Source organism: Benincasa hispida, chromosome 3 (assembly GCF_009727055.1).
Source record: "Benincasa hispida cultivar B227 chromosome 3, ASM972705v1, whole genome shotgun sequence".
NCBI lineage: Eukaryota > Viridiplantae > Streptophyta > Magnoliopsida > Cucurbitales > Cucurbitaceae > Benincasa > Benincasa hispida.
Window position 1 is genome coordinate 48,209,731 of NC_052351.1, and position 16,942 is coordinate 48,226,672.

At 28.5% G+C, this 16,942-nt stretch overlaps 1 protein-coding gene across 1 annotated transcript; it reads left to right on the forward strand.

The window, feature by feature from the left end:
• Positions 1-3,098: 3,098 nt before the first annotated feature.
• Positions 3,099-6,345, forward strand: LOC120073305 (CBL-interacting protein kinase 2-like). Its single transcript, XM_039026059.1, has 2 exons — positions 3,099-3,256; positions 4,242-6,345. Exon 2 carries the CDS (start codon positions 4,553-4,555, stop codon positions 5,948-5,950), a length of 1,398 nt encoding a protein of 465 aa, XP_038881987.1. The 5' UTR covers positions 3,099-3,256; positions 4,242-4,552; the 3' UTR covers positions 5,951-6,345.
• The last annotated feature ends 10,597 nt before the right edge of the window (positions 6,346-16,942 follow it).

Below are 16,942 nucleotides of genomic sequence, written 5' to 3' on the forward strand. Positions count from 1 at the left end.
TTCTGAATTTTTCAATTCTTACGAAAAATTTATGGTAAAAAAAAATACAGGAAAATTTTTTCCAACAAAAATTTCTTTTTTTTTTTTTTTTTAATTTCAAAATTTTAACTTTAAAAAAAACAATACTATAAAGGTGATAGTTGAAACTCACCAAAAACATTGAGACAAATAAAATGAAAAACTAAATTTTAAGGTTCAAAATTGAAGTTAGGTATGAAAACTAGCGTTACGTATAGACAAAATTAAAAACAATTATGAGGGACAAAATGATATTTATCTTTTTAATTTGATCATTAAAATCTTTAAATATTAAAGTTTAATAGTCTAGGATTCCATCTCAAAACTAATTGATAATAAGAGAAGTAACTCATCTATCTTATAAAGAGTGTGAGTCCCCTTGATTTTTCCAATGTGGGATTCTCAACAATTACTTCTATTTTTTTTTTTACTTCTTTTTAGTTTTATGATCTACATTTAAAAAAAAGTTTTAAAAAGTCATGGCTATATTTGAAAAACAAAGGTTTTTAAAACTTGACTTTGTTTTTTAAATTTGACTAAGAACTCAAATGTATTTTGAAACATTGTGAAAAATCTTACCAAAATTTTTTGAGAAAACAAGTATACTTTTTAAAAAAGAGGCAAAAAGTAAAATGATTATCAAATAAAACATAAATTTTATTATTAAATTTAGTGTAAATCTTACAAAATACTGTATGTGATGTTTGTGTTTCAAGTAAGGTTTATGCTTGTGTATTTTTTTATTATTCTTCTCTTTCTTTGAAGCTATTTTGGATTTTGTTTATCCTTTGTGGACTCTTCCTATCCCTCTTTTTCTAAAAAAAAGCTTGAGAAAAGTGAGTAAATAATTTCTCATTATATTTGAATAGTGAGTAACTTCGGATATTTGTTAACGGCAACGGTAAATTTTAATTATAATATATAGTGTTCTTTTTTTAATCTATAGACGACAATAATATGTAATTATGGTGTTCTTTTCATTCATTTTTCGTACATGTACATTGAATACTAAATAAAATTATTATGGTTATATAATCCAATTTGATAACCATCTTTCATAAGAACATTTGAAAACTACAACTTGATTGTAACTTTTTTCTAAATAGAATTAAAATTTTAGTTCATATACAATAAAATAAAAGATCTAACATTATTGCCATGGGTTAGAGTTAAGCCTAAAGCCAATTAAAGTTGCAACTCACGAGGAAAAAGGATGGCTCCCAAAACTTTGATAATTGAAGTGAGGGACAATTGACCCCTCAAAAGAGGTAATAACCTTAAGCTATAATCCAGGTTGGATGTCTGACCTCAACATTGTGTCCACTAACACAATAGAGCCCGTGGACACCGGGGTAGTATTGGAGGCCTTAAGGGTATAAACAAGGAAATACCCCAAGCTCCACACCATTCTTGCTCGGTGCCAATTTAGATATCAGGGACAAGCACCACATCGATATTGAAATCCTATTTTTTCAAGTACACGTGGACCCTCCACATTTGAGTCACTTCGAATTCGAATCAAACATTAGCAAGTATATTTAAATGTTTTTGACTAACTGAAATATGTTTAAGGGTGTGTTTGATGCGTACAAGTAGATTGAATTGAGTTAGTAATAATTATCTGTGTTTAGAATACAAAATTGAGTTGAATTTGTTTAGAAAGTTCGTGTTTGGGTATAGTTTGAGTTGTGTTGAGTTATGAATATTTGGTGCATTTTTTTAACCTAAAAAAGCGTTCATTTTTTATTTGTTATTTTTGTTGTTTTTGTTATTATTATTATTATTTTCTTTTTTTTTCCTTGTTTTTTGTTTTTTTTACTTAACTTTTTATTTCACCGTTCTACTTTTTCCAATTCTTAACACTCATTTGAGATGTAGACACAATAAATAAAACTATATTTTTCAGTTATCTACATGTAACTATTGTAATTATTGTAAGCAAAATACTATTGTTTATATAATTGACAACCTTACAACATACTTTAACGGTTTTATGAAACGTATGAGCTGAATATGCACAACAAATAGGATTACTATTAGATGTATATTTACATGTTCACAAAAAAATATATAAACACGGCCAACAATGAGTTGATTTCATGCATAAAAAAATATTATTCATTAAGATAGTAAAGCTAATCGGTCCAACTAGGTGGATAAAATCAATACTTCTTTTAAACTGTGGTAGGACTATTAAGAACTCATCCTCAAACAATCCTCCAATATGAAATTATTATAATAAGACGAATATTAAATACTATAAATTAATAATTTCAATTTTGTATTTAAAAACACTTTCACCATTCACGTTTTTTTTTCTTTTTTAGTATATAATCGATCGAGTTGGTCTTTAGAGTATGTTGGAGATAAACGACAATGACCGATGGGTGAAGTCTCTGAAAACATTGGAGAGAGAGAATTGGAACGAGTTAGTAAAAATAAGTAACTCAATCTAATTCATGCGGGTAAGTCAAACATCCTAAGTTGTCAATTTTTTGTTATATATCATAAGCTTCCATTTTGATATTTACCATCCATAGTTTTTTTTTTCTCAAAATATCTAATTCAATTTTTATATTTTTGTAAAAAAATCAATTTATATGTTAAATTTTGTTGATCTAAAACAAAACTTTTTAATCTACCAAACATAACTCAATTGAATAGAAAAGTAGATTCTAACCACATATTTTAAACTAAAAAAAATCTAATTTGTATCAATTTATTCATCATATTGACTTAAACGCGTCATAAATTATAAAGTCAGATCTCGAGTTAAAACTACATATTGTTTTTCTTTTGTTTTTTCTTTTAAAAAAAAAAAAGAAAAAGAGAACACAACCACAACTACATACTGTTGGGAAAAAAAAAAAAAAACTAAAAAGCATATCATATCATATAAATAATAAAGGTTTAAAGTTAAAGCTTAAAGGTAATCACCGCCACACAATTCAAATGATGAATGAATGAGATGGCAGAATCTGTACTTTGATGAAAGTTGGAGGGCCTTTTGGTAAATTCGAAAAAGATATGAGACGGTTATGGTATCTTTCAGAGGACCACAGTATTTAAAATGGAGTAAGCGGGCGACCAAATCGAAGCTTGTATTTGCATTTGCGTTTAGGGTTTGGGTTTCTAAATTTCCCTGAAGCTTCGCGTACATTCTCAATCTGCTTGCTGATTTGCAGCTAATTTCATCATTTTTCCATCAATTTCTTCTCAATTCCTTTTCGGTTTCTCGGTAAGCCATTGAAATTCTTGTTTAGTTTGTATATACTCTGTAATTACACAATTTAGGTGAGATTTTCTCATTTTTAGTTTAGTTTCAAGGCATTGAACTCTGATTTCTGCTTCTATTTCTTGTTTATGTTCGATTCTGTTTGGTTTCGGAGGATGAGAGGATATTAGTTTTTATTTTATTTTATTTATTTATAATTTTTTATTATTCTGTTGTCGGTTCTCTCTATCAATTTTGTTATTAGATGTTGATCTCGGATTAGTGGTGTGTGATGATGAAGTTATGAATCGTCATTTCGTTTATTCCTTGTTCTTTTCTTGTCTTATATGTTTTTACTCTTTTCTGTTACCAAATTTTAATGTTTGCCGCTTGTCTGTTTGATTCCGAGAATGAGCGGATATGAATTTTTCTTCATCTATTATCTGTCTCGATTTGTGCATATCACTAAGTACGTGTTAATTTGGCTTCAGAATTATTATTATTTTTCTAATCTGTCTTATATTTTCCATCATTGATTGGAAATATGGGAATGTGCAACCCTATTCTAGCATGGCAAGATATTTCTAGGTTAATATTTTCCTCTGCTTGCATCTATGTCACTAAATTTTGTGCTGGATCGTGTTGCAATTACTTGTTGGCTTCGCTGTTTGGTTTGTGTTTCAGGCCACGATTTTGGTGAGTGACTTTAGTCAGTTAGAATAAAGAACTTTTATGTTTTATCTGACAATTATTGAGAGAAGCTGCTATCTTCTTCTTCTTCTTTTTGGGTAGTGACTGTATGTTATGGAATGGATGACTCGTACATTCTTATTCCATGTTATATACGTGATTATCTTGGACTTTTTAATCAGTTATTGTTATACAAATCCATGTCAACTAGGTATTTTAATATAATCCATAGAAGTTTTATTAGATTTAGCGTATGTGATTTTAATTTTAATTTTAGCTATAAAGGGGAATTCTTTCTGACTCGCCTTGTATTCTGCAGTTTGATTAAAGGCACCTGGGAATGCTGAAACATGTGTATTCAAGTCGGGGTTTTCTTCTCTGAGGTTGATGATGAGGTTACTCACCCATCGTGGATGCCCTCTTACGTGCTTCATGAAATTGGGTATTTAATTCGTCAACCATACAGATTGGGATGCCAAATGCTCTCTGCATCTTGCAATGCAAGAGAACTTGTATTCAAGCACAGTTATAGTGAAGATGGTTGAGTTTTATGTTTAAATATTAGTTGACTGATTATTTTGTCCAGTGGTAGTCGCTGTTACTATTTTGTCTTAGTGAAGTACATTTGTCATGGAGAACAAAGGAGCTATCTTGATGGAACGTTATGAATTAGGAAGGCTGCTGGGGCAGGGGACCTTTGCCAAGGTTTACTATGCTAGAGACATTAAAACTGGCATGAGTGTGGCTATTAAAGTGATTGACAAAGAGAAGATCTTGAAGGTTGGAATGATTGATCAAATCAAGAGGGAGATCTCTGTTATGAGATTAGTTAAGCACCCCAACGTTGTTGAGCTTTATGAGGTTATGGCAAGTAAAACTAAAATTTACTTCGTCATGGAATATGTCAAAGGCGGTGAACTATTCAATAAGGTATCCAAAGGAAAGCTTAAAGAAGCTGTTGCACGGAAATATTTTTGGCAGCTGATCAGTGCTGTTGATTATTGCCACAGTAGGGGGGTATGCCATCGAGATTTGAAACCAGAAAATTTACTATTGGATGAACATGGTAATCTGAAGGTTTCTGATTTTGGGTTGAGTGCTCTTGCTGAATCTAAACGGCAAGATGGATTGCTCCATACAACGTGTGGAACACCTGCTTATGTAGCTCCAGAAGTCATTAACAGGAGAGGTTATGATGGATGCAAAGCTGATATTTGGTCGTGTGGAGTGATTTTATTCGTTCTATTGGCCGGTTATCTCCCATTCCATGATCCTAATCTTATGGAGATGTATAAGAAGATTGGAAAAGGAGAATTTAAATTTCCCAACTGGTTTGCACCAGAGGTGCGCAAGCTATTGTCAAAGATTTTGGATCCCAACCCAAATACCAGGATATCTATTGCCAAAATCATGGGAAGTTCTTGGTTAAGGAGGGAGTTCAGTGTAAAACCACAGTTTAATGCAGCAGAGGAAGTGAAAGAAGTGGCTCCTTCAGACGTTGATGCAGATTTTGTGTCTACAGCTGAGAACAGAGACTCCATTAGAGAGTCGAAGCAAGAAATGGAAAAGCCATTGAATTTGAATGCTTTTGACATAATCTCCTTGTCATCGGGTTTCGATTTGTCTGGATTGTTCGAGGAGACTGATCTAAAGAAAGAAGTGAGATTCACATCGAACAAGCCTGCTTCCACGATAATCTCAAAACTGCAAGACGTTGCGAAGTGTCTAAAATTGAAAATCAAGAAGAAGGACAGGGGCCTACTGAAGATTGAAGGGTGTAAAGAAGGTCGAAAAGGAGCCGTATGTATCGATGCAGAGATTTTTGAGGTTACCCCATCATTCCATATTGTGGAAATGAAGAAATCAAACGGAGATACTTTGGAATATCGCAAGATAATGAAAGACGATATTAGACCCGCTCTGAAGGACATTGTCTGGACCTGGCAAGGCGAACTGCAACAGAGACAGCCATTACAAGCAGAACAACAAGGACAAGAAGTGCAACAACAATCTTCTAATTCATTATAACACAGGACCGGTGGAGGCATCTTCTTAGAGTATGAGGTACCATATCCTTAGCCTTATCTTTTGTGTTATTAACTTCTCGGAAAAGCTTATAGGAGACCATTTTGTAATAATATGCTTTTTTGTTGATATTATGTCTGAAGGCCTATTGATGTATTTTGTGGCTTCCTTTCTCTCCGGACCCATCTTTTGTGTTAAGTTATTTGCTCCATAGTTTTTAATTGACTTGTAAGTAGGACTGGTAAAATGATCACAATTCACAAGTTAACAATATTGTCATATATGGGTCTTGAATAAGGGTAAAACCATGGGTCCACATCTTAAGCTTTGATGCAAACGTTTGTGTTTGGCTATGAATATTCGATGTTTGACTAAGATATGCCACTTTCATATGGAAACGTTTGTGTTTGGCTATGAATATTCGACGATGACTAAGATATTCCACTTTCATGTTTAGTATTATAGCTTGGTGTAAATTTTGGTATTAGGGTATTCCTTCCTGTAGAATTTAAGAATTATGTTGTAAATATTGGGGTATTCCTTTCGTGCCACAAAAGTAGAATTTAAGAATTATGTGGTGTCTATAAAATAAATGAATAATAATAATATATCATTTGATGATGTGTCAAACTATAGATGAGTAGTAGGTACTACTTGATTACTAGAAATTTTCCTTAACCTGACTACTATATTCTCATGTGCGTACCACTTTTTAGTATTGAGTTACAGACATCAATGATATATTTGTTTTTAGTTCTGATTTGCCAATTAAAATTTCCTGCTTAACCATTTGTGAGTTTTCAAAATTCTAATCAAGTTGTGGAATCTAACCAAAGTATTTTTATTTTTTAAAATTTAGCTATGATTTTAAATCTCTTTGCGAAAGATGAAAGCTCCCAAAAATATTTTTTAAAAACCAAGTGGTTGGTCTCGACAACTATTCATTTCTTAGTTTTTTCATTCCATTCCAAAAAAACATATTATTATTATTATTATTATTATTTATTTTCTTTTTAATTTTGTTTCTTTTTGTGTTGAAATGTTTTCAAATTTATACTTAGAAAATTTTCAAGTGAGTTTTCTTGAACATGTTTTTCTTTTCGAAATTTAAATAAATTTGCAAAATATTTTTTTGGAAGTTTGATAGTTTTCTTGTTGATGATTTTTATGAATATGTTTTTCAGAATAGGAAATTGATAAAAAATTGAAATTTAATTTTTTGAGTATTAAGTGGGAGGTACCGGTACCTATTTTTTGATATATGCTTATTACAGCGTTCAAACGTTTTGTTCGTTTGAATTTTGTTTATAAATCTTAGACCTATTTCGAAAACAAAAAATATATTTTATAAAATAGAAAAAGATTAATAAATAAATATAACTTTAAGAAATAAATAGAAACAATAATATGGGCATTATTAAATATACCTGAACAGTCAAAATCTCACCAAGATTTGGAAAAATATATCGAGAAGGTCTAAATATATAAATAACTTTCGAGCCAAAAGTTTTGCTTATGAACAAATTCAGCTTTCAGTGCAATATGGTAAGCACAATTTATTAACCCTAATGGTTTCAAATATGAGAAATTGTTAGAAATAGTTTTCTCAAGTTTTCATCTTTCAAAACTAGCACTTTTTTTTGAAAATTTGTTACAATAGTTTTTCTCGATCCATCTTTCTCGAGATTTACCTAAAAATTTCACCTCAGAGATTAAATTCTGCCAAAAATTGAGTAAGATTTGAGAGATAATAAAGAATTTTGGTCGAGATTCTATATATTTGGACATTCTCGAAAAAATCTTGGGTGAATTAATATTGAGATTCTTTATATTTTTTCAAATCTTAATTTTTTATTTGTAAAATTTGATATTTTACTACATTTAAAAATATAGTGTACTTGAAAATTTGAAAATTCATATAATTGTGAAAAAAAAATTAGGATAAAGGTTTAAAAAATTATATAAACCTTTATATAAGATTTGGTAAAAATTATTGAATTTGAAGAAAATTTGAAAAGATATAAGATTTGGTATAAGATTTAGAAAAGTTTGAAAAAATAGTGGAATGTCGGAGTTAATATTCTCTGATATTTTATTGAGAAGCACAAAACAAGTTAATTTTTTTAAATTAAATTTTGATGGTCAATCTCAACCGAGATGGACAGAGAAAAACTAGTTAGGGAAAAAACTAGTTAGGGAGTTCTTAAACAGTGTACTAATTTTGAAAAATTTGATATTATTTTTGATAATTTTCCTTCAAATATATATATCTATATATATCTATATATTATTTTTTAAAAACTAAAAAATGAAGATTATGAATACTTTTAAATTGTGTTACTTCCAAATATATCATAAGTTCCCCTTTACATTTTATTTTTATTTATTTTATCTACTTATTTTTTTTGGCAATTCGATTTTAATAATTTAGGTGATATTAATAGAGTTTACCTTTGACTTCAAACTAGAAAAAAGTGAACGAATGCTAACATGAAAATTTTGTACTGTTAAGATTTTTTTTTTCTTTTCTCTAAATAATGAAGTTAGAGATTTAATACCTCCACCAACATATTATAAATAAAATAAAAGAATTGGAATAAAGGGAATTACGAGAACCTCCCTTTATTCTAGGTGAACCCCCTAATGATAATAAGAATAACCCTCAAAATGATAACAACCTCAAGAAAACTAAACAAATTTGACCTGGAAAATTGATCAATGATCAAGAAGAAAGGAGAACTTATTCCTAATTTTAAGTTTTCAAACTCTCCACAATCTAATTGATCAAACTAGATTGAAAGTTTTAATATATGCATTCTAAACACAAGAATATAAAGACAATCATAAAGCTTGAGAGAATAAACTCTAATTAAATTTCATTTAAATTCAGAGTTTTGTTCCAAATGACAAATGACACAACCTTTGACCTAATTGACTAGTTTTAACAAAAACTCTTCAACTACATACATGAACCTCCATAAATGTAAACACTTTATTATAAATCGATACATTAAATATTAAATAGGTGAATAAATCTGAATTTTCAGATTCATTATGACTTTTGGATGAAAAGAGGCCTTTAGATGTATGAAAAGTTGTAATTCTTCACCATGGGTAGGAACCTTAGTTTGGAAGTAAACATTAAATGCTCCACTCATATTATTGTCAATTATTTGCCTATCTAACAAAGTAATTAATGTCTCTAGGTAATAATAAAAATATCATTGGAAATTATATTATTGTCATGTGAAATAACATATTGGATATTACATCAAGGTTATGAAACTGTACTTCATTTCATTTGAAAATTAAGTATATATAACACAACAATTATTGTACTAAAGAAAAGTAACTATAAAGTCGGGAAAAAACGAAATGAATAGTAATAATGTATTATTATTATTATTAATCAATGAAGGGTTTTATTTTTATTTATTTTTATTTTGAAGTTTTATAGATATTTAAAATAATATGTTTGAGAATAAGAATGATTACGCTCGGTTGTACATAAAAAATGTTATAAAAATATAATGAACTAAAGTTACGTTTTGTACTTAATATATGGGATTAAGCATGCAAATTTTACGTAATAAATAAATAAGTAAATTAAACAATATCATTTAATATGTTGATAATAATTAATTATTAATAATCAAGTACTATTTTAATTATAAATATTTGAAAAAATGAGTGAAGTTATAATTAAAGTTAACCAATCAATATATAATCAATGTCTTCTTAATACAAATTTAATATTTATTTAATTTAAGCTTAATGAAAGAATATAGGAAAATATATTTAACAAACAATATACAGTGAGAAAATTAGAGAAAAATATGATACATTAATAAAGAATATTAATAAAGTATACTAAACAAGGATTTTAGAATTATGATATGTTAATAATGAATGAAATAATAAAAGTTAATCACAATAAATCATAAATGATTATAAATAATTATAAATAATCAACAATCCTATGAGTAGAAAATTTGAAAATTATAGATTTAATGAGAACATAGTTATATTTAATGTTTTCAAATATGTGTTTGCTAGTAGATTTAGAAATAAAATTCTAATTTAAACAATTGTTTAAAGTGTATTTAATGCTATATATGTATATAAATCACAAAACTAATTGAACTTAACCATTAATATTTAGTTAACAAAATATTATTAATATGATTTATGTTTAAAAAATGTATATAATTATTATTTTATAATATTATATAATTTATAAAACATTACATAATATATATATATATATATTAACAAAATGAATTCAGTTTATAACATGACATGTTGTATTTCTAAATATTTTTATCTTTGTATAATACAATTCTGCATTTTAAAATTTTAAATTCAAAATTTAAATATAATAAAAACATAAAAATGATATTTTTAGAATTTGCATTAGATCACAAAATTTGAAAATAATTTTAAAAAACAGAATGAGAATTATTTGAAAACATCAAACAAAATTCAATAACTATACCAAACAGACCCTACATTATTCATTATGATTAATGAAAAATAAATTTTTGTATTATCTTAACTTAACTAATTAACTATATTTATATATTTTTTAAATACTGTTTACTAATAAATAAAATAAGTAATTGCATTCATGTAATAAATTTTGACTTGTAAAATGAATTAAATTGATATCTTAATGAAATGTTATTGAGTTATTCTTATTAAATAATTAATTGCATTGACTTTGATAAATTGATATATTAATTAACTATATTCAAAATAAAAAAAGAATGAACATAGGAAAAAGATAAAATCCATCCTTTTAGGAGGGAATGGAATAACCCCTTATCCATCGAAAAAGAAGTTATTTCATTTGTATAAAAAATTTGTACCAATTTAATTCTTAATTCTCCTGTACCAAGCAATTACTAATATAATTTGATCAATTTTTTTTAATTTATTTAACTATGTTCAAATCGACATAATTTTTATCAAATTTGCATTCAGCTCTATATATATATGGGCATTATGGAACTATGTCAGGGTTTATAATTAAAAGAAAAAAAGAAGAAATAATTCCTTATAATGAGATAAATTAGAATAGAAATTCAACGTAGATGAATCCCACCACCAATTAACTTCCAATTCGACAATGCAGTCCAAATCTTATTATATTTGATTTTTTTGTTAATCTCTACTTGGAATGTGTGCACTTGATTTAAAAAAGTGGAGTGTGTGAATGTTCTTGAGGTTGAAATCTTAGAAGAATGTTATATTTTCAAATGATTTTAATATAATTTTTGAATTATTGGGAGATTCCTTTCTAGCTTCTTTGGAGTCTAAAATTTATATGTACAATTTAAACGAAGGAGAACTCCATTTATAGAGTTTCGATTTTGTGAGCTTGGGTCTATTTTGTCCATTGACTTGGTCCCTTACCCAATAGATTAGATTTTGAGTTTGATTGACATTTGGGTCAAACTAATCATGGTTTTTGGACTCAATTGAACTTGAGCCAGAATATTGGACCATATTAGTTAATTTGATAATGGTACAAATATGAGACATCATCAAAATCTGCCAACTTTATGTTTTTAATTTCAATTAATGACATATGTTGGTTTTTAATTAATTCCAAATTTGATCATCATTAATGTCAAAAGTGAGTAAAGATTTGTGACTGGTTCAAAATCTTTCAATGAATATAATCTTTAATTATATATATTAATTTTAACAATATTGAACTCTTTATTACAACAAATAGAAGTATGATGATTTGTATTTTGAATATTAAGATAAAAATTACAAGTCAATTATCACTTTTACAATAATTTTAATCTTTTCCAACCATATAAAGAATTCTTTCCTTAAAAGTATAAATGATTAAAGTGTTGGATACACAAGTCTTTTTTTTTTTTATTTTTTTTATTTTTATTTTTAAAATCAATCTTTATATATGGTAATATAAAATGAAAATACTATAAAAAAAAATTAAAAAAAGAGAAATTCTTATAAATAAAAAAAATCTAAAAAATATTTATATTTTATAGCAAAAAGTTCCAGAAATACAAAATATTTTTGAAATTTTTTGTTATAAAGTGTAAATATTTTTAAATATATTTTTTTAATTTTTAAAAAGACCCCATTAAATAATTCGAAATCCTAGATGCTGTGTTAATAAACTAGTTGTAATAAATGATAAATCCTACCGACTAGAAAAAAAGATAGAAATTATAGGTTAAATTACAAATTTATTCTTTAAACTTTGAAGTTTATATCAAAATTAACTTCGAAGTTTAGGATTCTATTAGACATATTATCTAAAGTTGTCTATAAAAGTTTTAAAATTTGAATTTGAAATGGAGAAGGAAGAGGATATTCCTAATATAAGAAGTTAAATTAAGAAAAAAAGTAAAGACTCGTTCGGATTGACAGAAGAAGAAAATGTTTTCAAAAAAGTTTTTTTTAATTATATAAAATATACTTGAAAGTGTTTCAAAAGTTATTTAAAATAGTTACCAAACACTTCAATTTATTTCAAAATGATTTAGTTTCAAAATTAAATACTTAAAAAGTTAAACCAAACACATCCTAATTAAAGAAGTTTTATCAAATTATTTCTAAAATTTATGATTGATTCCTAATATAAGAAGAGCTAACAGATGTATTGAATATTTCAACAATATAGCGCTTTTTCAACCCTTTCAAAATTGAGGAAAAAAAGTAATTTAGGAAGTTTTGTCAAAGTATTTTAAAATAATTTTACCTTTTTATAATAACTAATACCTAATAATGAACACTTAAGGGCCTGTTTGATAACTATTTGATTTTTTTTTAATTTTTGAAAATTAAGCTTATAAACATTACTTCCACCTTTAAATTTTTTCCTTAATTATGTACTTTTTACTACGGTTTTAAAAAACCAAGTTAAAATTTGGAAATTTAAAAAAAAGTAGCTTTTAAAAAGTTATTTTTATTTTTGAAATTTGGCTAAGAAACCAACCATTGTAATTGATAAAGATGCAAATCATTATAAAAAATGAAAAGAAAATAGACTTTATTTTCAAAACCAAAAATAAAAAAACGAAATGGTTATGAAATGGGGCCTTAAAGTTCTTTAATAGTTTTCAATAATTTTTTTAAAGAAAGAAAACGATACATTGAGACTAATAATTCAAACGTACACATAAAATTGACCAAAAAAAAAAAAAATGAAAATCCAAAATATAAATATGAACCTCAAACATTTTATCAAGTCACGTCCAAAAGTTAACTCTAAAATACATAACTTTACCTATAATTACACTTCATAATGAACTTTTAAAAGTTATTAAATTTTAGGACAAAATATATCTTGATCCCTTATGATTGGGTTTAGTATTTATTTAGTCTTTCAGATTTCAAAACATATACTTTAATCTCTCCTTTAGTTAAAGTTGATCATTAGTACGTTAACCAATGAAAAATGACATAGTAATTGACCATTACTGTTTATAGGGGTTTTAGAGGAAGAAGAATCAAGATAAAGCAAAAAGAAAAGAAAAGGATTTTAAAAATGTTACCGAACTAGCAAGATTTAGGAAGAAAATGTAACCAAACTAGCAAGATTTAGAGAAAACAGAGGAGAAAAATAAACACAATTGGTTACTAATATGGAGGGGTCGAGCACAAAAATAACTAAATTTAGGTTGTTGCATTTCAAAAATACCTATAATCAGTACAAGAAAAAGGGACTCTCCCGACGCCTAAAACAACCGTTGGAAAATACATCGTCGAGAGAGAGACTGTCTCCTGACTATGTAAGGGTGCCGTCGGGAGTGCTCAATAACTTCCGACGCAGTATGTGCCTTGTTGGTAGTTTATGAGAACTTCTGATGCCCTAAAAGCAGGCGTCAGGAGTTCGACAAAACTCCCGATGCCTCACCATGCTCTTTGGGAGTTAGGAACGAAGGCCAAATTAGACAGGCTAAACTCTCGACGAATTAAATAATTTGTCGGGAGTTGTGTAGGAACTCTCGACAGTTATGATAACCCGTCGGGAGTTTCGATTTAAAACCCTCAAATCGAACTTCCAATTTCAGTTATGCTTTTTTCCTTTCTTCTAACCCTAGCACACAGAACAGAAACCCCCAAATCGAACCAGTTGATTCCGACCGTCGACCATCCATTCCTCCGTTGTTCTTCCTTCAATCGTCCAATCATCCTTCAATCGTCCATTCATCCTTCAATCATCAATTTTTCCTTCAATCGTCCATTTGTCCATCAAACCAACTGTTCATCCACGTCGTCTGTCATAAAATCGAACCAATCGTTCATCCATCGTCTGCTGTTTGTCATCCGTCGTCCATCGTCCGTTCGTCCTTCAATCATCAAGGCAACTAGTCGTCGTCCGTTGGAATCTACTTTTGGTGAGTTAAACTTTGACTCTCAGAGTTGTTCATTGTATATATTGTATTTTATATCCTTGGTTTTACGTTCCATATATATCATAATGGATGTTTAGTACCATAAATTTCACATAATTAGGAAATTATTTTCAATTAACTTTTGATAATTCATTATGATTGTATGAACATAAGTGCTAAAACTTTGGTAATAAATGAATTTATTCCTTTGTAAGAATAAATATTAAATAAACAAATAAATAAATTGATTTCTACATTAAGAGTTTTGTAAATTAATTTAGCATGGCATTGAATTTGGTGAATAGGTTTGTAGGATGAAAGGGTAATGAAAGGAAAGAATAAATGGGATGGGTCATACTTGTTGGGTTGGGGGGTTTTTCTTATAAAGTTGTAATATTACCTCAATCTTATAGTCATGAATGACTTTTGACCCATGATTCATAGCAAAAAAAAAAAAAAAAAAAAAAAAAAAAAAAAAAAAAAAAAAAAAAAAAAAAAAGAAAAAGAAAAAGAAAAAGAAAAAAAAGAGGTATTTTGAGAGTAATGTAGTAGTTTATCATTCATTGAAAGACTTTGATTTACCAAAGAGATATATATACAATGGCTTTTGAATGATCTTTATCTTTTGTGTAAAGTATTCTCTCTATCTCTATCTCTTGAAATTAAGAATTTGGAAGTGTTACGATGTTCCTAGAAGATGGTTGTGCTTTTGACCCTCCCCCAATTTATTTTGCTATATTATTGTCCTGTATCTTTGTTGATAAGATGTTTGTAACTTCTATTGAGATTTGTTTCAATATTAATTAATGAGTTTTGTTTAGTTTGCTTGTTGAAATTGATTAGCCATTAATAAAAATGACATTTTCAGTTCAGATTGATATATATGTAGGTAGGAAGAATTGTTAAAACCTAAGGAATGTAACTTTTTATTTATTATTCTTATTATTTTTATAAGACATAGCTTTGCTCAAAGAAAGTAAGGCTTGACTACATTTTACCTTGAATGAAAAAATGATGTGATGAGATTTTATTCCACATTCTCTTTATTCACGAACTACCATCTATTAAACTGTTTCAATTTGATCTTTGTACTATTCATTATGTAAATAATACAGGTTATAATTTGTTTTGAATTACAAGTTGAAGTTGGTCAGAAAAGGTTTGTTTTTAAGGATGAACAAAGAATGAATCAAACTTAGAAATAAGTTATCAGTGGAGTATAGAGAAGGAGTATTGCAAGTTTTAGATGTGGCGAAGTTTCATGTTAATGATTTCGAAAATAAGATGTCCATGAAAGAATCATATGAATTCAATGTGGGAAAAATTAGATGTTGTGGAGCGACATCTGTTAACATATGGAATATCTCCCTCATACTATGAATAGATATATCATGGAGAGCCAGTTAACTTATCTAGAGGTTTTGAAAGTCATTCAATACACAATGTTGAAGCAAATAGTATAGAAGGTAATGTTGTTGAAGAAAATGAAATGTTAAATCTTATAAACAATCTACAAGTTCCAATTGAAAACGAAGATACAAATGAAGAAGGGATTGAGAATGAAATGTCTTTTAAGGATCAAGAAAGAGATACCACAAACTTATTTGAGGATTTAATGATCGAAGCATGTAATGAACTATACCCTAGTTGTTTACAATTTTCATCCTTGAACTTTTTAGTGAAGTTGATGCATATCAAAGTTTTCAACAGTTGGAGTAACAAATCGTTTGACATGTTGCTAGAATTGTTAAAAGTAGCGTTTCCAACTGGCATCGCTAGACCTACTTCCTTTTATGAAGCTAAGCAAAAATTATGTGAATTAGGCCTAGGTTATGAGTCTATTCATGCGTGCAAATACGCTTGTGTATTGTATTGGAAAGAATTTGTAAATTTGTAACAAGGCCTCTTTTGTGGTGAGTCTTGGTACAAAGTTAATGATGGCAAGAGTAAAAAAATATCACATAAAGTATTACGTCATTTTTCATTGATACCGAGATTAAAGCGATTGCATCAAAAGAAGGCACTTCTTTCTCTCTTCTCTTTTTCGCTTTCTTCTTGAAGCTCCTTTTCAAATTTCATCACAGCGCGTTCTGAGCTGTCCATTGATTTTTCAGACTGCAATGGAATATTTATGCGTACAAGCTCTTCATCGTGAATCTCGTGACGGAGTTCTGTCGCTGCGATGAGACCTTCAGCTTCCTTACTTATTTTACCAAGGCCCTCCCTTACTTTTTTGGCCTTTCTTTGGAATTCCTTCGCTAAGCCTCCACAACAGAAGTGCCTACTCCATTGCTTCTTCTCTTTCTTTCCTTTCCACTTCTCTCCAAGGGCTCTTCCTTTTCAACCACCTCGATGGCGCTTTGTACCTCCCTAGTCACCGTGTTGACTAATTCGATTGGCAATGGCTCGACCTTAACTTGTGGTTTGCTTGTTGATTGACCACGCCTTCGTCCAAGGATTCGAGAGGGTTTAGGTTTTTGAGGATTTCTCCATAAACCTCTTGTTCATCCCTACGCCTTGCTTCACTTGTAGTGTGTTGGGAATGGTGTCCTAAATCTCCTTATAATCTCGTAGTTTGTAAATCTGTATAAATATATTGTTACTAATAAAATAA